This window comes from Athene noctua, chromosome 1, assembly GCF_965140245.1.
Source record: "Athene noctua chromosome 1, bAthNoc1.hap1.1, whole genome shotgun sequence".
Taxonomy (NCBI): Eukaryota; Metazoa; Chordata; class Aves; order Strigiformes; family Strigidae; genus Athene; species Athene noctua.
Window position 1 is genome coordinate 127,884,536 of NC_134037.1, and position 23,783 is coordinate 127,908,318.

The window sequence follows — 23,783 nt, forward strand, 5'->3', positions numbered from 1 at the left end:
CAAATTGTGGATATTTACCAACCGACGACATCTCATATTCCAATGTTATTTTTAACTCGAACAAATATAGGTCATTCTTTATAACCTACTGCCAGTGGTTGTTTATAAATATCTGCTTGTTGTAATAAACACTGGTCATTGAAATACCCATTTGCAGTAACTACTTGGCACTAGGTTAATATACTTGTAAAGTTTAATGGAAGTGCTTCTGATGTACATACAAGCACTTAAAACAGACTTTTAAAAGTTAGTTTTCAGGGGTTTAATATCTATAGCTACAGTTTTCACAAGCATTTCTGAAAGTATTAAATCTCTTCAAAAGTTTAGAGGCTCCTGTCTCAGCATATCTAAGTTTCTCAACAATTACAGAATACCTAATTTAACATTCTTGCTCCCTATGCTGAAACAACACGGTACCAAAATTTAGGTATAAAAAGAGGCATTTTTGGTCAGACTGACCCCCAACTATCCCTTAACAGAAAAGCAACACAGTTCAAACCTGTCTCCTCTCGCCAGAAAAAGACACATAAGGCCACAAATTTACATTTGCCAGAATATCAGGTGTTTCTCCATTTGTGGCAACTGTGTACCTGCCCACTTAGAGAAATACAGTATGAAAGCCCCACCACCACCTTTAAGGATAAATCACCTCAGAAGCCAGTTTAGGCAGCAGTGTATATGGAACCACATTACATCAAAACGGTGTGTTAAAGCCATTCCAGCTAGTTAAACTAGTTTCTAACAATGTTTAATCAAAATTCCTAATTGCAGGAAAGAAAAAAAAATTAATCTTAATGTAGAGCGAGGCAAAAAAATGCAAAGATAACCACCACAATGATCCAATAGCAAAAACACCTGTTTAAAGGTTTTCTTATGCTAAAAAAGGCACACAACCCCTTGTGAACTAGAGACAAAAGCTAGCAGTACTACAGCAATAAACCCAGAAGAAAAAGCCTACCAGAATTACCCAATTGCCTACTCGGAAGGAACAATGAAGTAGACAGGCTGCTCTTGCTCTGTTTTGTTTGCAGGGAAGTGGTCAAATTTAATAAGTCAAATTTAGCCACATTAAGAAACATTTAACAAAAAGCTAACCCAAGAAACCAGAACAAGACCTGACCTTTGGGTCAAAAGGCCACAGACAGGCCTTTCCATAGCATGTAGCTGAGTGAGTTCAGGGATTGGCAATGAAAGAAAAAAAAGCTTTAGACACGTGATGGGAACAAGCTTTGGGATTTATCGAACAGTCACACCAAGCTTCTCCAGCACACGCACTCCCTTTTCTTGGTATTCTTGTCGGGTCATCCAGAAGTTGTCTTTGTCTTTCATGATGTCTGCTAGAACCGCGCCACCCAAAAACACCATGTGCTTTCGACGAGGTGGGTCTTCAATTCGGATCTTAAATTTCTAGGAAAGAGAAAAGAAACTGTTAATAGGATTCCTGAAAAAAAGCCCTTCAAAATAAAATTGTGTTTTCCACCAGAACAATGAAATGGAAACTGTCTAGTGAGAAAAATGCAACCAAAAAACTTAAATGTTAGCACGGGGCTCGGCTTGAGCTTTCAGCTTGCGCAACTTAAGTAAAATAACTAGGTTTTGCTGGCAATTAGAGACAGCTATTGACAACTTCCCTTGAATTATACTTTCAGAGTATCCACAAAAAGCCCAAGAGTCAGAATACAAAATTAAACACCGTACTTTTGCATTTCATGAACATGGTAAAGAGTGAAATAATTCCTAAGCTTTGATGGCTAAAATTATCAGAAGTAACCAGATGATCAAATCACAAAATATTTTAGAATTATACCAAGTTTTAGAGGGGCAGATGGAACCAATTTTAAATTTACACAATCTAGAACAACTTAGCTAATTAATATTTCCTTAAATTCTTTGATGCTAAAGCTCTAACTTTAAGAGCAAAAATTAGTACAGTCAAAGCTATGTGTGAAATATTGTCTTAGACTTAAAGCGTTCTGTACAACTGACTCATTCCATATAGCTGCAAAAGGTCTTTAGAGAACACTGTATTAATAACCAGGGAAGTTCAATTCAGTTCAGCATTAGAAACTCCACTCAAAGGAATTTTCTCTCTAAATATCTCCTCCTTGAAACGCAGATAGCATTACAATGCAGTGTTACATCTGTAAGGTCTGTGTGGCTGTTGTCTGCTTATCACAGTCACCAACGAACAGGGGAAATTTATTACACTTGAAGGTGAGAACTCTAGCCTCTTTCTTTTGAGTATTTCACTTACAGCATGAACCAAAACTTTCACAAAGAAAAGTAATTTTTGCTCAATGATGACTTTAAGGCACAAGAACTCATTAGCTTCGCTTAATCTACATTACAAGTTGTGCGCTAGCACATTTTACATTCAAACTAATCCACGACTTCAAGAATTACTCGCTATTAGCACGGACTAGAAGGTGGCTTTATTCCAAGTATACACACACAACCCACCTCTATGAAACGGAGGCAGCGATTTTGCAAGTTGCATGGAGGGCCACTCGCAGCTTGTTACATTTCTGACTACTTGGTTCCCTCTAGTGGGGATTCAGGATAAACCTCGTCCCCACACAAATAAAGAAGCAACTCGGCACCTACCGAGAGTTTTTCCACATCTCCTTTCAAAACTCGTTCCAGGTAGAGCTGTTTAAGTTCCCGCTCCAGTCGTGAAGGCAGCCCAGGGTACATGGTGGACCCTCCAGACAGCACAATGTGCTTGTAAAATTCAGACCTGACAAAAAAAAAAAAAAAAAAAGAAAGAGTCTTTCTAGTGTACTAGGGTAGACTGTATATATGACAAGTAGGTACCTGTATGTACAGGGAGTAAATACAAATCTAAAACTGGTCATTACACAAAGGCAGACTGCATAAGTTTGGCAGACTTGCTCATGCTTTTCCAGGCATCCCAGAAAGCAGAAGTAAAAACATATTGTGCTTTTAAAATTTATCGTTGCTCATTCATACCAAATGACAGTCAAGTTTCCAGAAAACCCGTTAAGCTCCAAGATCTCAGACTGAGCCCTACTCCCAGTACACCCCCTTTCCCCAGCAGAACACGTACTGGCCTCTAAAGCAAAAGATATTACTTTGTTTGAATGCAGTTCTCACGTCACCCCTGCACTCTGACAAGAGGATTTTAAAAGTTCTGCTCTTACCTGGTATCAATGTCAGCGGCCTGGATGGTGTTAAACAGCAATTCAGCCACGCCAACCCCTTCTACATTGATTAAGTGAGGCTGAAAAAGAGCCTCCGGTGCCTCAAACCGTTCCCCACCAACTTTGATAATCCTGCCATCTGGGAGCTAGAGAAGAAAAAACATCAGAAGACTACTTTTAGCCACTTGGATACTAAACAAACCAAGAGGAAATGACCTACATTGTTCCCTGATGTTTTAAAACAGGAAATTGTTGATAATCGCCACCATTTCAAGAAGTCATTCAGTACTACTGAAAGAAGATACAAATGCTTCAATTGTTATGCACTTTACTTAGAGACATCAGGGACCAGATACATTGATACTGACTACTAAACATTTCCTTGCAATACAGGTCCTAATATCAATTTAAAAGATGGTCTTACAGCAAGAGTAATGTTTTCCTGAAAGTTCTTTTCTTCCATGTGTGATCACAGGAAGTTTCCACCAAGAGCAAGTTTACTACTCTTGTCACCAGATATCAGTCTCCTATGTGTCACTACTAGATGGATGGAGCTGAAATACAGTCTGACATACTAGAGCAACTCCACTTTCTCTACAAGTTCCTGTACTATAATATTCAAATTTCAAGGATCTACAATGACAAAAATAGTACAAAGTTTTATGGAAAATCTGAATTTTTTTTTTTTTTTTTTTTTTAAAAAAAAACAGCTTTTAAAAGTTTTCCCAGAACCAAGTAATCTGATTCTAAAGACTCCTGTGTCTGGGAAGTGAGCTACTGACAAAAATTTTGAAAGAATCAAAACTAAATGCTACCCGAATTTAAACCTATGAAGTTCAGGACAAGAAAAGCTGTCTCAAAACACTCACCGTGTAGGATTCAACTAGTACTGTGGTCTCTAATGCCAGTTTCTGCTCCTGTTCAATGTTGTATCCCACATAACATAGCTTTTCCTTGATCATGCGAACAGTCTCAAAATCAGCAGAATGGTTGAAAGCATACCCTCGCAGTAAGAGGAGCTAGAGGGAATATACCAGGTTAGCAGTAGATGAGAAGAACAGTCCAGATCTCTTTATCAGTAGGTGTGTACATTCAAACATGTATCTTTAAAAGTTTGTCTCCCTTTTTTAACTGCAAATTTAGTATTAAGTCAAATCTGTCACAGCATATCAACATTATTACCAGAAAAGCAGAATAGCAGTAGCATTACTCCAAGTCAGAAATCATCTTCATCCTTACAACTTTCAGTATAACCATTAAAGACAGGTGAAAGATAACCAAAATAATTCTTATATTTAGGACTTCACTTCAGAACATTCCAGTATGCCAGTTTAACCATGTCAATACAGAATGTTGCTCTTATTTTAAAAAAAAAAAAACAAACAAGTCGGTAAAACATACTGTCTTACTTAATCAGGGAAGAATCACTACGTTATTTTCCACACTGTAAGAAAAAAGCCTTTCTGAAAATAATTAGTAGAACTGATAGAATACAGTTTTCATTTTATGTATCAAGAAAGCTAACTTTGAGGTTTTCCCTCCCAAATATGGAATAAAATCCCTTCCTAGAAGACTGCCACTAAGAAAATGTGAAGTCTCTGAATAATATCAATAATATCACGTGATTTACATGAGGAAACATAAGGATAGACTGAAGCAATACAGAGAATATAGGAGTTCTTTACGTAACTAACATATGAATAATAAAGGCAAAACATATAGCGGTTTCTTGCTATCAAGGGATTTTCACTTGAACCGCTGTAGCACAGATACCAGCCTCAACCTTAAATTCTTTCCAGCTTACCTTAATGAGGTACCTAGTGATATCCCTCCCAGCAATATCTAACCGTCTGGTGAGATGAGGGAGAGAGAAACCTTCATAAACTGGGCAAATATGAGTTACACCGTCTCCAGAGTCCACAACAACACCAGTCAACAAACCTAAAAGAATGTGAGGGGTAAAAAGAAAAAGGTCCAACTTTTATTAACACCTTCATAAATAGAGCAAAATAGTAGCAAGTTTAAGATAGAATTTTTCATTGTAATCTTAAAACAACCTCTATTTCTGCAGTCATCAGTTTGGGAAAAAGTAGTCACAATTTAAAATACGATTATTGTTATCCAGCTGGATTTTAAACTTAAGGTTTTAATAATAACAAATGCTTTCATGTAAGTTTTTTAAAAGTATTACCTCTATTTTTTCCTGGATGCTTATAACTCTGCTATTCATCAATTTTATCTAGTATTCTGACATCTTAAACTGAACTCTAAAAAGAATATCTAAGAACATTAAAAGCTTGTTGAGGCACAAATTCCTCTTCAGATTCAGCTGTCTCTGTGCAACCTTACATTAATTTCTCAAATCTGAAGAAACCTAGAGGCATTTAGGCCACAAGTTTACCTTGTTATAATTATAAGGACTTGTTGATTTTGACTGGTATTTAAAAAACAAACCAATGCTTTCATAAAGTAGAGAATATTTAGACTATATAGCACACATCTAATTTCTCCCCTCTTCCCCCCCCCCCCCCCCCCAGAAACAGCGTTAGGCTGAATTAGATCCCCTTTCATAGACTAAAGAAATCATACCAGTGAAAAACATCTACCATAAACCCATTCAATTCTAAGGTGTACAAAACTGAGATGATATAAGCATGTAGAAACAGAAGCTTCTAATTCACTAACAAAATAAATAAATAAGAAGCAGAATTAATGATGAAAGTTGATTAGAAAACAGTTTTATAGTTTCTCACAAGCTAACTAAAGCAATAAAATATATTTTAAGGAAAGACCTTAAAATAATGAAGGAACATTTAAGACGTAATGGAAAGGTGCATTGGTTTGGCTATTGTAATTTACTCAAGCTTTGTAAACAGAAGGCAAACAAATTGGTTATTTGCTTCGAATGGACCAAAGAAAACACCTTGGTTCAGTTGTGTGATCAGGTCTTCAGATTTGTTAGTGAACTGGAATAACTGCTATGCAAACACAAAATCAGACGCACACAGTAAGGAAGGAAATAGTCACAAGGGACTACATCTAACTCCAAAAGACTGTTGTGAGGAATTGCTAAAGAATTTCCTAATTAGAACTAGGTTTTGATATATAAACCCCTTGCCTTTAAAAGACACACAAGCACACAGAATTCCAGGGAAAAGCAACAATTAGTTTTAAGAGAGTTTTAAACAGCAGCAACAAAGTGTGGTACACCAAAATGAGGCACCTCTCTCTATGCAATTTTAGCCACTACTTTAATCTTTAATGTAATATAAATAAGTAGGATGTTCTAAAGGGCTTATTTAAATCCTCAAAAGCAAATGTTCTACTTATGTGCCACTTGTTTTTTATATCTTAAAAGGTCTTCAGCTTTGTTTTAGATTATAATATGTAGAAACACTGTGGATTGCTATAAGTTGTACATTTTGTTATTTACAAAGTAATTGAGCACTATACAGTAAAACATGTGTAATTACAGCAGAATTTAAGACTGTACGTTAGTCAATTGAATACAAGGAATCAAACCAAAGAAAAATCAAGTAAAGAAAAAAAGAAGAGTAATTGCACAGATTGCAACAAATAAAATTAATATCCAGGTCTGCAAAAGTGGTTTTAGTTTAACTATTTTTAATGACTTGCGTAACAGAACCACCTTTCCAGTACCCCATCACTTTTGCTCTTGGCCATAGAAACTATGGTGACATGTTAATGGTCAAGGAAATTTATGCCCCATTATATGACAGCTAAATACACCAAGCCACTAGTAAACAGATGCAAGGAGTCATGTTATTAGAACCGATGTGTTTGAGTAACTTCTTAAAATCCTAGCTGGGTTGCAGTCAGTGGTAGAATTTCTATCAAACTCTGAATCCGTAATTTCCTTCTCAGGCTGAGGGTCATTTATTCTAGTTTTTCTACAGCAACAAATCAACTTTTTCTTGAACTGAAAATAATGCAAAAGTCACCTAGTCATCATCTTGAAATTCACTTATGGTAATAAATTTTTTCTTTATCAGAAAATCAAGAGCATGTCATTAAGACTTGAAGCCAAAGACTACACCCTGAAACAACGACAGTTCTCAAACGAGGTTTTTGCATTTACAAGCATGTCTCCACAGTTGGTTCATGAAAACCCCACCAACAGTGGTATCTATCAATAGTTCCTCAAAACAAAAAGCAAGCCCGTAAGTCAGAGATGAGCTTACTTAGAACAGCACTGAAAGTCCAAGACCCATTAATACCATATTAATACTTTGGCTCAGAAACACATTTATAAACTAAACAGATTTTAAGTTATCTTTGCCTACCTTGAGCATACAAAGTAAGAACAGCCTGAATGGCTACATACACCCCAGAAAACTGGTATGTCTCAAACATAACCTGTAAGATGAAGGCAAAAATTAACTTCCAAAACAGACTTAAATTCCACAGATGTTTGAAAACTGTATTTCTAGAATTCTGTATTTTTGCTAATAAAAATCACTTTCCAATAAATTTCATCACACAATTCTACAGAGACATTAGAAATCTACTTGCTTTATGGCAGTAAGTAGTACATTCAGTTCTATACTTCACCTGTTCACACAGGACAAGCCATATGAAATATTCCACATCCATTTAGCAATGAAAGCATATACTTACAAGAAACCCACACACCAATTTCTGCAGCTTTACTAAGCCATTTTCCAAAGTGCTTAATGAGCAGGAGGGCAGTACTTGTAGACGAGCCAAGTATTTAATTACTGAAGTGTGACTTGGGAACATGTTTGTTAAAGGTGTATGCTCTAAATGTTATGAGGTTCAGAGTTTGGTTTTTTTTTTAAGTCTTCATCAAGCCCTACAGACTAAGTCAAGTAAAGACCAAACAGACTCCTATGCATATGGGTGTAGAATAAGGTCTTTGTCACAAGTTGTTCTCTGCTTCTGAGCTGTCTTCTTCCCTTCTTTAAGGGGCAACTGATGATAAACTTTCAGAATTAGTGCGAAATCCACTACAATTTAAATAGTATGGGTAGGGCTAACTCTGTTACATACAGAAAACCACAGGTTTGTAGAACTCTTTACTGAAACATGAAAAGTAACTGCCCGTCTTGTGGACTAGGTTCTCCCATCCATTAAACTAGATTCAGTGAAGAAACAGTCTAAGATTAAAGGATGTAGAGTTTATACGAACATGTTGTCTTTATAAACACAAAAAAAAAGACCAAGTAAACAAATCATACTGTACAGCAGTTTCCCCCTCAAAATGCTTTACCAGGAAAAAGAGATTAATTCTAATTATTCCAGCACACACTGAAGTTTTGCTTTTGCTATTCTGCAGCCTCCTGAGCACTTCTGCAACTTCTAGGATTAGAAACTGATTAAATCCTAAGAACTCCCACACCTCAAGTAAAAGATACTTAAATATTTTTAAAGAAAAAAAGCTGATGTCTGACAATTTTAGAGTTCTGAACTATTTAAGGAACTTCCTCTTAGAATAGCATGATTTTAAATGGCTGGCCCACATCAAAAACCTGATCCTTGCAAAGTCAATGATTTCACAGCTGTATCAAGCACACTGCAAAACTCCTGGGAAGACTGATGCTGCTTTTCTCGGTATATTCGCTGTGAGCACGCAGTATAGCAGAAGTCAAGCAGTAAGGAACACAGAGGGAGTGAGCTGCAGAGCATCATGGTTTGGGTCTTTAGAAACCCCCCATGTGAACCAGCCAGTATAAAAGTAAATTTAATACAGTAGTCAGGTGCATGGAGCTAAGAATGAGCAAGACATTACAAGTTTGGCTAGTGACTTCCGTACTGGCCACGGTTTAGCACATAATGCAATACCTTCAGAAACAAGAAGCAGAAGTGTCTGCCAGAAAAGGAACAGCAGAAAGGGCAGCAACTCAATAAGAAATTCCATCTGAGTAGGCATTGTCTAAAACCAGCACTATTCCAATGGATGAGCCTTTCAAACAACCTGAGCGCTTACAGAATAAAAACCTCAGTTAAGAAAAATCTAAATTATCATCTTCATACAACAAAATGAATATTCAAATAGCATTAGTTACTGCCCTGACATGTTGCACTAAACCCTAGAAGCCACCGCAAAACCCTTTTACAACCTATATGCAGGCCTTTGTGGTGTTGTTACTCTTTCTTTCAAGATATCTAGATCTGTTCTATCTGACATGAAAAATGCCTTGACATGGGACACAGATGCACTGGGCAGGATGTTCTCCTGAAAAGATTCTTCTTCTCGTGACACCAGCTTTTGGATTACCTACAAAGTGATGTTCTAATTGGACATAGAAAGAAAGAATGAACTAAAAATTGGGGGAAAAAAAAATACAGAATACCAGGCTGGGATTAGGAACAGTGACAGTGCTAGAGTATCTCTACAGCTACATGATATGCCACTACTGTCTGGCTGCTCCTGAGGGTACTACAGAAAGAGAAGGCAGCAGATAACTAGAGACAAACAAACAGCAAACACTCAATTAAGCTGAGCAGCAACCAGTGTCTTGTACATGCTATAAAAAAACCAGCACTTTAAAAAAATATATATTTTACAATACAACTGCTGTGAACACTTGCTGCTATTACTGTGTAGCTGAGTTTGATGAAGCGATGGGGTAAGGAGATAGAATTACTGGAAGCAGAATGAAGTACAGGGTATATAATTATCTATCATCTTGATATGGTCCAGATGACTAAGCTTTTCTTTTAAAATGCTACTGCACTGTATCACAAAATGCAGAGGCATTATTACATTTACTGCAGGCTTTAGGAAAAAAAAAAATATCTTAATTCAGTCCTCTGCTTCATACCGGGGCTAGCCTCCCTAAAAAGGAAAAGTCCATGTCAAAAATGGAAGGAGTATAAATAGGTTGCAGTTAAAAACTAAATATTGCTAGCCTTCATAACACTGCAATCCATTCAAAATATTAATAGAAACAATGAGCTTCTGTTTAACTCAAATTTAAATTGACAAAAATGGATTCTAGGTCTCCCTAATCTTCTGGATCATAATTAAGTATCTACAATCTGTGGAGGGGTTTAAAAAAAGCAAATGGAGCAATACAAATATTTTATCAGACTTCAGAAGCCATACAAGCCTTTTCAATTTACAGTACAAAATTATTCAGTCCCCGAATAACTAAAACCCAGCCTTTTGTGTGTAGTAGGAAAACAGACACAAGAACACTATTGTAGACAGCTGAAAAGCAAAAGAAGTCTGAACAGGAAATTCAACCATTCCTGCTATATGGAGGCCACCCAGAAAAATCTGCTATGCTTATCACACCACAGCTGACTGATGTACCATGGATTGTATTACTAATGTTGCATTACATAATACTTAGGTAATGGGTCCCTAATGCCCACAATTGCTAAGCAATGCTGAATACAGATTGTATAGATTGACTTTTTTCACTTAAGTTTTTCCAACTTTGCTGTATTTCACTTGCTCCCAAGTCACTGAAAGAAAAGATTAGCACAAATAGATTCACTGACACATTGCTGAAAGCACTACTGTAGCTGTGACAACAAAATGATTTTAAAGGAAGGATCAGCAGATGATGATAAAGGTACATTCTTATTAGACTAAGCAACAGATTTTGGAGGGGGAAAAAAAAAATATATACACACAAGCTTTCATATCCAAAGTTCTGATAAATGGATATGGTTTCAGACTTAGAACCCATTTTTCCTGCCCTATCAGCTACTCTAACAACACATTTTTAAAGTTACTTTTATTATATTGAATACTTTGATTAATTGAAAGTACCTATGATGCTTGAGAACAAAAACAAAACAGGAAACAAAACTTTTTGTTCTCATCAAACTTCACTGCTCTTCAAGATTGAGTATTTGTCACACGGTACTAGTGCTAAACAACATACATGCGACAACCTACGTTAACACAAAGTTCAGATGGAGCTTAGGTTGCCCATGGCAGCACTGTGAGACCGAGGATCCAAGAACTAGGCCCTCCTTCTTTGAAGGTTTTCATTAATAATCCCGAGCATTAATCAAAGATTAGTGAATTGGTTGTAATCACACCTTTGTCTCAGCTACCTCCAACAACACTGCTCCATCTGGTAAGCACCACCTTGCTCAAGCCTCAATCTCCTCTGAAGCATTACTGGCTTACAGGAGCCCAAGTCATTTTAAGTAATTAACATTCATCCAACAGCTAGTAACCAATATGTCTTGGATACATGAAGATAAACATGTATTGCCACTCCTGTGTCTTACAAGCGATATGACTTGAGACAAGAAGCCTGCATATAGCTTTTGACCAAAGTCAGCTTGTTTGAATTTAACCGCAGTAGCCTTCATGACTATGGCTGAGGATAAGTTTTGGTTAGAAAACGGAACTGCTTTGCTTCAGGCCATTAGTTACCAGGTGTTTCAGGAGGTTAAAAACTCTTAACAATGCTTCAATGACAGTATAGATCAGTTTCTACTAGACAGACATACCTCCACGATCTTCTCCCTATTTTTAGTTGGATTCATGGGAGGTTCTGTCAGTAGTATTTTACAATTTTTTGTGTCAATATTAAGTTTTTCTGGTCCAAATGTGTAATCCCAGAGGTGCTTCATATCATCCCAGTTCCGAACTATCCCATTCTCCATTGGATAATTCACTTCCAGCATTGAGCGTAATTCACTTGCTTCATCACCAACCATGAGATCCTGTAAAATTTCAATATAGAAACACGTTAGTGCTTGCAAAGTTCTCCATACACCAAAATCCTCAAGAATGACAGTGAACTGCTCCAGCCTGTGTCCAACTGTGTTGTTAAACAATGCCCACATTTTAGAATCATTTTCAGGTACTTAGGAGAAAAGTGGAATATACTGAATGTAGTATTTAAATTTGGTTGTTACCCATCCCAAACTTTTTCCAAAACAAACTTTGTCAATTCTATTCTCCAATTAACCTTAAACAAACTAATAAATCCTGCTACAGCCAGATACCAAAAGACCTTTGTAAGTACAGATGTTTTTCCACTGACACCTCCAAAATTCTCTTATCAAATACTAATTTCGAAAGGCTGAGATGCAAAATAGCACATAAGGGTAGTAGGTGGGATTGGCAGAATATTTTTCCATGCATGTTGCAAACTTCTGTGCACAATACCAAAACAGGAATAATGAGTGGTGAATAAGCATACTGAACAGTAGCAAAAGCAAATAAGAGATCAGAAGTTCCACACTAGACATTAAAAGAAACAATGGTTTACATATTGCCTATGTCAGTAGGGTGTGAAAAGACACATTTAAATATAAAATATCCTCTCGTCTGTTCCATGTCAAAAGTCCCAAGCCCAAAACCCCAGTAACGCATTCTTACACAAATACAACCAACTAATGCATAGTTTGTATAGTCATTTCACACTGATTAAGCAATCTGTTTAATAAAGTTAATTATGCAAACACTGCACATTCAAATTAGTAGCATCGTATCTTCTCCTTTCCCACATTCTTGCCAGAGGAAGCATGCACAGCAACGTTATCTTTGCTCCCTATTACTTGCCATACTTTTCTAAAGAAGCCTCAACTCACTTGCTCACATTTAGCCTGCAAAAACACATTTCTAAGTACCAATAGCACTGTTTCCATACTAGCATATATTAATTTCATTGCAAAAAAACCCAGCTGCTTCATACAAAAACATGCCACCGCAGTTTGCAGTTACTGTGGCACAGAAAACTCTGAAGTGAGGATTACTCAACCTACTGTTCAATATTAGGGAAAAAAAATGCACAATGAAAAATCCAGCATCCGGTTTATAATGCTTTTTTAAAGAAGCAATCTAAACAATTACTGTTGACTATATAAAAAGGAAGTTAGTTGAAAAGTTGGAAACAGTTTAAATCAAACCATTCCTCTTCCAATCCCTCTCCCTGATAAGGTTTTGTTTTCCCTTGCGTAGATCATCACCACACAGAAGACAGAAGCCAAGACTGACATTTTAAATCAAATGTATTCTAGTGAAACCACGCTATGAAAACTCCACCATGCAACTGTGTTACAGCTGAGAATTTAAGACAACAGAAACTCCACCAGTTAGAAGAATAAAAAGCCTTTTTTGCACACTGTTGAGGCTCTATGCTCCCAAACAGGACAAAGCCCAGGAAAAGCCGCTATTCAAATGTGAATGAAAGTTGCACAAAACTTTCACATCCGTTTAAAACAAAGCTAAAGGGCAGAACAATTGTTCTCAAGAGCACACTAACAAACGCGCACTTGGCAGGTGAAGAGGAAGGAGGACAGCACAACTGAATTTGCAGAGGAACCCCTACCGTGACATTCAGTGTTTCCACCACTTCGGTACTCAGTAATATTTGTCCAACTGAAATCTGAGAGTTATTCAAGCTCTGGGTTTGTAAGGTTAAATATAGAAATTTCTACTGTTAAAGGTGCTGAGCTTACGTTGCTCTTTAGGAGTTATTCTTACATCTTGCAAAACTACAGGCTAGGTAGCATTTAGAAGCAATACATAATATATTCTCATGAATTAGTTGCTAGTAAACCAAAGCAATGAACAACGTCCAAAATAAGTATGTATTCAAATGTAAAATGTAGGACAAGACAAAACAATGAATAGCATCAAAAAATAACATAACAGCTACTAGGTCCCATCAAGCAAAAATGGTAAACAAACAGCACAGGGGCACCTCACTTACCATCTTTTTGTTATTCTACTTCAACAGGTCAAGAAAGGTGAAGAAAGAAGGTAGAAGCAAGAAAGTCAGAAAAGGCCTAAATGAAATTCTCAAATTATTTTAAGTACACAGTAGAAATAGGCTGAAAGAGATGCACGCACAGCAGGAAATGATCTGAGTTAGTTTAGTTAGGGCCAAACTAACATTCTGAGATCTCAGATTAAAACGTCTTTAAAGGAAGCTATTGCTACATATCAGCAGCATGTCATGCTTATGTATCTTACGTCGCAAACAAGATCAATATATCTGCCTATTTCTCATAAATAGGATTCTGTGCATAAATATTCTGTAACACTGGAGTTCTACCCCAGGCAAGGTGTTTGTCTGAACTAGACAAGACTCGAGGCATTTGACCATAACTAGCTCTGACAAACGCTAAATTTAAATTTTGTTTAAAAAATTCTGCTTTAAATACCCAAGAACTGAAAACTATAACATGAAAGCATTCACCTATAAGCAGGCTAATCTGTTCATATTATCATGGAGAAAATACCCAAAAGGAATCGCACAAGATATTTACTTCAATTGTGGCATCTACTCTCAGAATGGAAACAAGCAATCATGAAGTGCAGTAGTAAGATCAGCGTCTCAAAGCTCTTTCCCTATAGCAAGCCATGGAGATAGAAAGATAATATAATTAAAGCAGCCAGGAAGCATTGTGAAATATTTGAAGTGTATGTGCACAAACACTGTCCAACATTACAGTAAAGCCATTTCTGTGATTATTGAGATATTTTTCCTCCTTCAATTAAATTCACTTTGAGTCACCTAAGCTGTCAAAAGCCGTAAAATAAATATCAGGTCCCAGAGGGCAATTCTACTTATTCTGCAAACTGCGTCAAAGGAAAAGAGCATAGATTTTCTGGCAGCTGCCTTTGCCCTACCAAAGAGGCTGGTCAGAGCGTGGCCCTCTTCCTCACCTCAAATCCAGAGAATTACCTTATCCAGGCTGTCTTTGGCAGAAACTGAGCAGAACTGTAGGACATGGACTATGGCTCAGCAGGTCACCGGGTCTGATCTGCCCTAAAATCCTAATTGTTTTAAAGTAGTCAAAGCTACTCATCAGTCCTGCCTTCCTAAGATGGTGATTAACCACAAAACCTGCTGCAAAGATTAGTAAATCAGTAAAAGCTAAGAGCAGCATCTATGCTTATGGATTCAGAGCTTTAAGGTTGCAATTTTAAGCAAAATAATCCCTCTAAGAACTGAACTTTTGTGTCTATGACTTAACTTGCGACTCCAAGTAGGGGAAAAATCCTATATCCCTGCTGCTGGCTGAAATGCGAATTCAGAAGGGAAACATGAACAAAGCAACCTGAAACCAGTAACTCAATAGATGGATGATAACCACTGTTTTGACCAGCTTCCAGACTCTCTTCACAGTTTCTGAATTTCACAGGAATGACAGCTTTTCTGAATAGTTTTGAAAAGTTAAACTGATAATCTTCTTGACAGCTTCCTTTACTCAGTTTTAAACTTATCCCGTAAGAACTTGCCGTGAATGGCTAGAATTAAATTTTGGCATAAGACTCATCTGCTAAAATACATTTTTTTAGGAAATCTTCAATAAACTCACATAGAAAAACAGCACTCACACTTAACAAGTCTTCCTACTGTATTATACTACTGGGATACTTTGGGTATCTGTAGCAGGGATTTCTTCTCTTGATACAGTTTCCTTAAGAAAGAGTGACAAACTATTACAGGCAGACGCTATAAAACTTCTAGAAGAATCTAGACACATTGTTTATACTCTCTAAGATACATTCATGTGATCCATGCTCAAGCAGAAGACAGGCAGTGCATGTGAAATTATAGTTTACTGGTACTTTCACACTGATCTCATAGCAATTACTTCTACCTCCTATCTTTCCAATTCAACACTGTCATCTGTAATGATATTAAACTAAGTTATCAGATAATCAGAGGATACCAAAACTGGCAGGACAGGCTGTATCAGATCAGCTGGAAAGAAAACATGACTTCAACAATGAGATTCCATGCAAGAGAATTTTTCTTGGACTTAAGACTTGTAAATCACCACATAACTTTCATAAAACTGTACCGGGACCTCCTTGAAGAAATTGTCACATTAAGTTCAAGCAGATATCTGAAGAAACACCTCTCACAAAGTCTTACAAGAGAAAGGAAGATGTTTTCCCACTCCTTACAAAACTTCCTGTCTACTGTGAAAGGGAAAGATCTCCATCCTTTCAATACAGTGTCGTAGCTGTATCACAGTTATTTTTTTTAAAAAAAGCGCATTTTAGAAAGGTCTGATGTCTTTTGTCCTCTTGATTTCCTAGTACGGCCTTCTGCTGATAATACTAACTTTTTACAGGCAGCATCAGAAATCAGATAACTGAAGTTGTCCTTGTCACCCACAGGGTTCTGAAAATAAGGAGAACTGGGCAGATGCTAGGTTTGGGGTTTTTTTTTCATTGTACTAAGCTGCTGCTCAGAAGCAACAAGGCAGGCAAAATTGAAAGCCTGTACACAGTTGTTCTACTTGACCTTCACTGGCCTAAAGGAGGGCTTCCACAGCTCTGCATCACCTCCTGTTTCTCCCTCAAGTTCCTGCTTTTGCCTTCCTCTCAAACTGCAGCTTGCACAACTGTTTTATAAGGCAGTCAAAACTTTACCTGACAAAGAAATCACTCTTCTTCAAGTGGCTCACCACAGGACTGCACAAACAGTATGACTAGCACAAGGTGAGAATGTGTGGCTAGAAGCAAAAAGGGAGGATGTGGCCACACCAGGGCCAAGACATTTACTGAAGCCTGTAGTGCAGAAGCAACTACTAACATCTGAAGCATTAGTCTGTAATTACAAAATAAAATGAGAAATGATAGCTCCCCAGACTTCAGGAAAAGATTCTCAAACAGCGGTTCCCCGTCATTCCAAGCTTGGAATAACGTCCCAAGATGAAGCAGCCTGGACACAGCCCCTACATCTCTATCTGGTGCAGAGTACCTACGTCTACCAACAGCAAAAAGGAAAGAAAACAAAAACAATAGAAACAATGAAATGCAAACACAACCAAGGTTAAACATCTCATACAAGATCACAGATGATCAACTCTGAGTAGAAAGCAAACAGTATAGAAAGACCTGGAAGCTCCAGCAGCTCTTCAGCATTGTCTCAGAAACCCACAGCACAGCTTGGTGACAAACATCAACCACTTCTGATTTCTGCCTTCTAAACCTGACATCATTTACATATTGGCATTTGAAGTCGCTTTTTGCCCAGAACCCCTTGAGCCCTACCTGCTGCCTCCTCAGTTGTACTATCTAAAGGCCTTCAGTGCTTTAGATTACCCTCTTAGTAACTTTGTAGTTTGTGACAAGCTAAAACCCAATACAGAAACGAATCAAGAGATACTGAAAGAGCATAAAGGGGAATTAAGGAAAAAATAATTTCCAACCACTACGTAAGTCAAGAGCTGCCCTAATTATTTTTATCTGTTAGAAAGGAATAATAATGAAAAAAAATTTACCTTGATTTCAATGTTTCCCACTTTAGCAGTTGATCTTATAATAGGTCTTCCAACCAATGCTGGAAAAATGTGCTCTGGAAAATTTGAGCCTGCATAGCCACATTTCACAAACTGAAAAGGAATAAATAATTTTATTAGAATATGCATTACTTCTGGTTACTAACAGAAACCCGGTTTGGGGTAAAAAATTACAAGCACGTGTCCCACTGGAAACCAATTGGATTTATATTTTCAAATCAATTTTACACTTTTCAGATGATGCATAGATCTGTAAAACTTAATTAAAATATATTCCAGAATATTTTCTGAATCAGAATGTCAGATTTTTTCAGAAACAGCTCAGTGTGTTGAGAGATGTAAAAGAGTCCAGTGTTTGAATCTGGATTTCTGTCATTCTATAAAAAAAACTCTAGCAACCTGAAACCCATCATTTCGTAATGGATCACCTTATAATGAGTACCCAATGAGACCAAATTAAACCACCTCTCCAATTAGGGCACACAGTAGCATAACAAATTACACACCAGAAAAAAACAAAACCTTGTGAATTCAGGTGTTATGCTGTTATAAAAAGTGTTTAACAGGGAATTAGCAGATAAGCTGTGCAACTCAGATTTCTCAGTTTCATAATTTTCAGTTTCTTTTAAGGATAAAGATTTTATTTTGCAGTAAGCACTTCTAAAACCAACAGCATAACCAAAACCAGAACATTGGTAGTTCACACCAAACAGGATACTCTGAAAGAGTTGTTTGTTACCCAAATATGTACAAAAGGAAGCTTTGTATCACTGGGTCCTAAGATAGTATATACACTAAGAAAACAGCGAGAATTAACTGAGCAGAAAAAAAAAATTAAAAATCACTAGAGGAAGCTCAGCTGTAAAACGAGAATTTCAAATGTGCCAGCAAGAAATTACAATTTTAGATCATGGGGATCAGCAAATTATGCTCTTTGGCTATGCTACTCTGATGTTCTGCCTGCAGTTCATATAGAGCAGGCTTCTCTTTTTGATGCATACTTAGCATACTGCACTACATCAGCATGCCAGAACAGCATCCTGCAGTCCCAAACTAAACATTACACATTTTCATCTGCAAAATCACTCAACTATCTAGGTGTGACAGTGGTAACAGCATCACGGAATCATTCCGGTTGGAGGGAACCTCAGGAGCCGTCTTGTCCAACCCTTGGCTCAAAGTATTCAACACTGAATTCACACCAGGTTGCTTCAGGATTTGACCAGTTAGTTGGGTGTTGGAAGCCTCCAAGGACATTTACAGCCTCTTTGGGACCCTGTTCCAAAGCTTAATTATCCATTTCAGCTTGTATTAAAAGCCATCTGCTAGAATTTCCAAAACCTTCACTGAGTTTTCTGAAGTGAGGTCTGAAGATTGCCACTGAAACAATTACCACAGGAAAAACTACAGCTAATTGCTGCTGAGGGGAATTCTGCCATTACACTAAGAGTAACAAAAAGTCACTTTCTGTTGCTCTAAATTATTTGCCTTACTGCAGTAAAAAGGGCACCGGATTTGGAAAGAAATTTATAAAGCCAGTTAGGGAAAGAGCCAAGAGATATTTTAATTAAAGTTGGGATAATACAGGGGGGAAGGGAATTTTTCTTTGCTTTTTGTGACCCCACTTTCTGTCACCCATTCAGTGCTTGCTGTGTCCAAAGGCAGAGCTGTTTGGAATACCTGAAGAATGACACTGTGTATTCAACTTATTTCCCTCATGCTACTTCAATCCAGTTCTCCGAAAAGGCAAGTACTTATCAACTCTTTTGCTTATATTAAGGCTAGAAGTACCTAGGAGTTATGCAGATCTTATCTGTGTATTCAAGAATGAAGTGCTGCTATGAGAAAGCAAAGAGTAGCCACAAGCATTTCTGGATCACACTACCTGAATACACCAGGAGACTACCAGAAGTTTTATACCAGAAGAAACATACATATAAACACATTTTGAAGGACTGAGTTGAGTCTAAATTTCAAAAAATGAAATAAGCTGCCTTCCAGACTTAGCAAATTACTGCAATCAGGGCAATCGCATGATTTTTGTTGTTACAACAACATTTAGGTATGCTTGTTATAAATTTCATTGTGCAGGACCTGGTGAAGCTAGAAGTTAGTTCTATAAAACATCCCATACGATCCCACCCTCCAGCTCAGGCTTCCATGAACTGTTTCAAGTACAATCATAAGCACCTCCAGGTAGCCCATGCACCTTTACACTCATCCATTTGCTTACAGCTTTTCCTCCTTTTCTTTCCCCTGGCATGAAGCAGTTTCCCCACCAGTCATCACCAACCATGTTGATCAACGGGAAGTAAAGCACCAGTAACATTTAAATGAATCTTTACAATTCAGACTACTGGAGCACCCCTCAAGAAGCTCTGCTACCCACACTTCTAAATCCTGCTGACTGGGCAAATAAACCCTGTGATTTCTATAGCAACCACTGAGACATGCATCCAAAACAACTACTGCACAAAATCAGTAAGCACCTCTTGGACAACCTTAGAAATACCTCTCAAAATCACATACGACTATGCTGACCTAGAAAATGCTGACCTACAAAAATACTTCTCTAAGTTCTTACTATCTGAACCATAATAGTAATTTCCACTCCCTTTCTGTGTTAAGACCTTGACACACCTTCCTGGGAAGTTAACAGTGCTGAAAAATCCTAGATTTTAAAAACAAATTGTCATTTCTCCATTCAGCCAAAACCACAATCAAAACCAGATTTAAGCTATGTGAAATACAATGAGCAAGATTAATCTTGGACATGCAGTCTGTTCCCTATCTCTTTTAGGCCAGAACAGAGAGCCTTAAAAAACAGCATTTTTACAAAGGTTGGCAAACTCAGCAGTAGACAGAAGGAGCAGAATTTTAATTGCCTTCTCCACTTCAAATTTGAAATTTTCCCTTCCAGACTACATGAAAATTTGGTGAAGATGAGAACAAGTCAGCCTTGTACATCAGCTTCCCCATCAATGGGAGCATCCCCACCATAGTACTCTCCCTGACAACACTGAATATTCAGCTGGCTTGGTAGGTTTGTGATGACATAACATTGGATATTATAGCTGAAGAACCAGACTTGGTAAAACTACCAACAGGTAAGAAACACAGGTGTACATAATAATAGATTCTGGACAGTTTTAGATTTTTGAAGGGGTACAAGAAACAGAAGATACTTCTTCCTCCCATCCTTTACAGGAGAAACTGCAAAATCTTCAGTTAAACATTATGAACTGCAGTAGTCTGGAATACAATCAGCTTCTCTTTTCTAGTGCCAGACATTAAATACTCACTGTTCCTGCCATTCTCAATTTGAAACTCTCTAGCAAAATTTAAGTATAATGTGCTTGTTCCTCTTCCATCTCTTAGTGTGCACACTCCTTGGAACAACTGTAAAATAACTTCAGTACAATGCTTAGTATACACCATATATTGAACAGTAACATCAACACTCAATGAATATACGCATCTCTAAGGAAGCCAAGACTTCATCATCATCCCCTTTTGCACTCATTTGCTATAAATTCAGAATGTTTTAAGAATAGCCATTTAGCTTGCCTGTGTGCAAGACCATGTATGTAAGTTTTACCATATATAGTTTCTTCTCCATTTCACTGTGGCTTATACCAACTCTTTCACTTCCTACTGAGTCATCAAACAGTAAGAACTTGTACGTATAAGTGTTCTTTCAAACAAAAGAATGAGGAAGCTCACAAACAGCTCACATGACAAGTTTTGAAATGCATACTAATATTCTTATCAGGTCTCTGTGCTTGACTCTTTCCATTGATGCAACTCTCAAACACACACCCTAAATACCATTAGAGCGATTTTACAGGCCACTAAGTAACTTACTGTTTGTCCTATACCAATAAGAAAATCCATCTCTAACGCTTTAGTCCTCTGAGGTGCCATTGCCTGCCTCTCTGCTACACTATGTGTTGCAAGAACTTCCTTCTAGTCACCCCTTCCTTAAAGATTGCTTGCAGCCAGATACATGAGAAGTCCTACTGCAGCATAACAATAACAGTAAATTTCAAAGACGAGCCTAAAGTTAAAATCACATCTGATTTTTCTAAAGATATTCTCCATTTTTGTGTAATATTTCTGGCACTTGGCAAGAGATATAATTTCAATCATGGTTTTAAGTATGACATATCTTAACATCAGAAATCACTCTGACATAAAGCATCCCTTCTTTGTCATACAGAAAAGATATTATTATAAAAGTACTGGTTTGACAATACTACTTGATAATACACAGTTGAGGCTTGAAAGGTTTACTGAATTGAATATTCTTCCAGTTTAATTATTCCAATTCTAGTTTAATTATCCAAATTCAACCTAACTATTATGGGTTTACTGATTTAACAGTTATTTCTTGATACTTTGCTCTCCCACACAATTAACTCTGTGGCCAGGGTACTCCCATATGCACGTTACTCTGCTCAGAGGTTGAACACAACCCAAAGCAACACAAGCTGAAGTGACACAGGCCCCTCCTCTCAGAAACGCAACAGCACTATAAAGGCACCTTCCACTATTATAGTTATTTATATCCTGCTGGTACAACTCACAGAGGAAGAAAATGTATCGTTCCAAGACATCTCTTGATTTAAAAGCACACACAGGTGTGTTACGCCATACAAAATCTGTGTTGCAAAACCAGCTTGGGAAATTGGGCAAAAATAATGGCTTCTACCCTCTGCCTCACACCTTACTGTGTCTAGTCAAAGCACAACACTGCTGTCACTACCGATATACCAAATATTTTACAAATCAGTGATTTATTGCTATGTAAAGGACCACACTAAAGGTTGAAGCTTAACTTCTTTTTGTATACAGGTCTGACAGTAAGAGTATTAAACAATAAACACCAACAAAAAAGCATCCACATCCCTTTGTGACAAGAAAATGATAAATGCCTTTTAACTTTCCTTTTTCTAAATGACAGTGTAAAAAGTGCCCAAAGGCTCTGGACCCCAGCCCTATTAAAGATAATTTTTGGTATAGCAGGTAAGACAAGATGACATCAGAACTGTCAAGTATGACTTCTTCCTTCTGAACCATTCTAATAATCTCAGACGCTAATTGGAAAACCCTCTAATTCAGGATGCTGATTCTCTAACAATTACATCCTTTGTCTCAACTATTCCCTCTTTGGCTTTTAAAAAATTCAACTTCTTTCTTCCAAGTGTTTATTAAAAAAAAAATCACTTCATTTTTTTTGCCATTAGATCTTTACATGCTGTCAGCTGTGTTAACTCTTCACATCGTCTTTTACTAGGGGAAACCCTAGATTTCTAAACAGAATTACCGAGAGGAAATAGCCACCTACAACATCTTTTTGCTATAAAATGGTTATCTTTTTCACTTCCTGTCGAGGCCCCTCACAGCCTGTGTACCACTGACAAAAGGATGCCTTTCTAGTAGGTGCCTGCATGCTCAGGGAAGTCGGAAAAGGTGAAAGGATGGGGAGAACACCTTTGGGGCTATCTTGATTTAAAAAATGCTAATTCTGAGTATGTTGCTGATCAGGAAGGTATTAACAAAAGGACGACGCTCCATTTTGACTAGTAGCTAGCTGCAAAACAACCCCCCCAGTCAAATAACACAGAACCACATCCTTCCCCTAAAACGAAAAATCTTCAATAGAGGGACACATCCCTCTTTGCTCGATGCATAATGCACTCATTCAGAATTTTTTTAAAAATCGGCATTTTTGGATAAATACTCGTTGCTAGACTTGCTCAGGTCACGCAGAGAATATATTCACGGTAAATCAGCAAAATGCCGCGGGGGTGGGGGGGGGGGGGCGGCGCAGCACAATATCCGCCCACCAGACACAGCAGCGAAGCCCCCCAACGGTAGTTTTGCTCAGCCGGTTTAGAAATCAGCGAACAACCGGCGACCCGCCGGGACCGGCCTTTTTCCGCGCCGAGCTCTCCCCGCCCATTCATTCCGCAGGCCCGCACCGACCTCCCCTGCTACAGCGGCTGCCCGCAGGCCGGGGCTGGCGGAGGGCGGCGCGGCCCTCACCGGCCCTCGGCAGCGCCTGAGCCCGGGCCGGGGTGGGGGGAAGGCGGCCGGGCCCGGTAGCGGCAGCAGGCCGGGCGCGGCCCGCGGGCGTGCCGGCAGGAAGCCGAGCCGGGCCGGGCCGGGGGGAGTCGCCCTGCTTCCCCTCACCACCCCACACTCCCCCCGCCCCGACAGCAGGGCGGGTCCCGGGGCCGAAGCGACTCACCCCGGTGCCGTTGTCGCACACCACCACCTTCCTGCCCAGCGTGTCCATCCCTGCGCGCCGCCGCCCCACACCGACACAGACCCGGCCGCTGCCGCCGCCCCAACCTCCGCCGCCGGGCCCCTCCGCCCGCCCGCCGCGCGCGC

The 23,783-nt window shown here is 38.4% G+C and overlaps 1 protein-coding gene across 2 annotated transcripts; it reads right to left on the reverse strand.

Annotated features, from left to right (window-relative positions):
• Window positions 1–1,015: 1,015 nt before the first annotated feature.
• Window positions 1,016–23,774, reverse strand: ACTR2 (actin related protein 2). Of its 2 annotated transcripts, XM_074922430.1 has the most exons (10): window positions 23,641–23,774; window positions 17,370–17,480; window positions 13,835–13,849; window positions 11,622–11,837; window positions 7,466–7,538; window positions 4,966–5,102; window positions 4,031–4,180; window positions 3,162–3,307; window positions 2,605–2,737; window positions 1,016–1,407 (listed from the first exon to the last, which is right to left on the reverse strand). In XM_074922430.1, exons 1-10 carry the CDS (start codon window positions 23,686–23,688, stop codon window positions 1,237–1,239), a joined length of 1,200 nt encoding a protein of 399 aa, XP_074778531.1. In that variant the 5' UTR covers window positions 23,689–23,774; the 3' UTR covers window positions 1,016–1,236. The 2 variants fall into 2 exon arrangements, with proteins under 2 accessions (XP_074778531.1, XP_074778458.1); XM_074922357.1 differs by lacking the exon at window positions 13,835–13,849.
• Window positions 23,775–23,783: the final 9 nt, after the last annotated feature.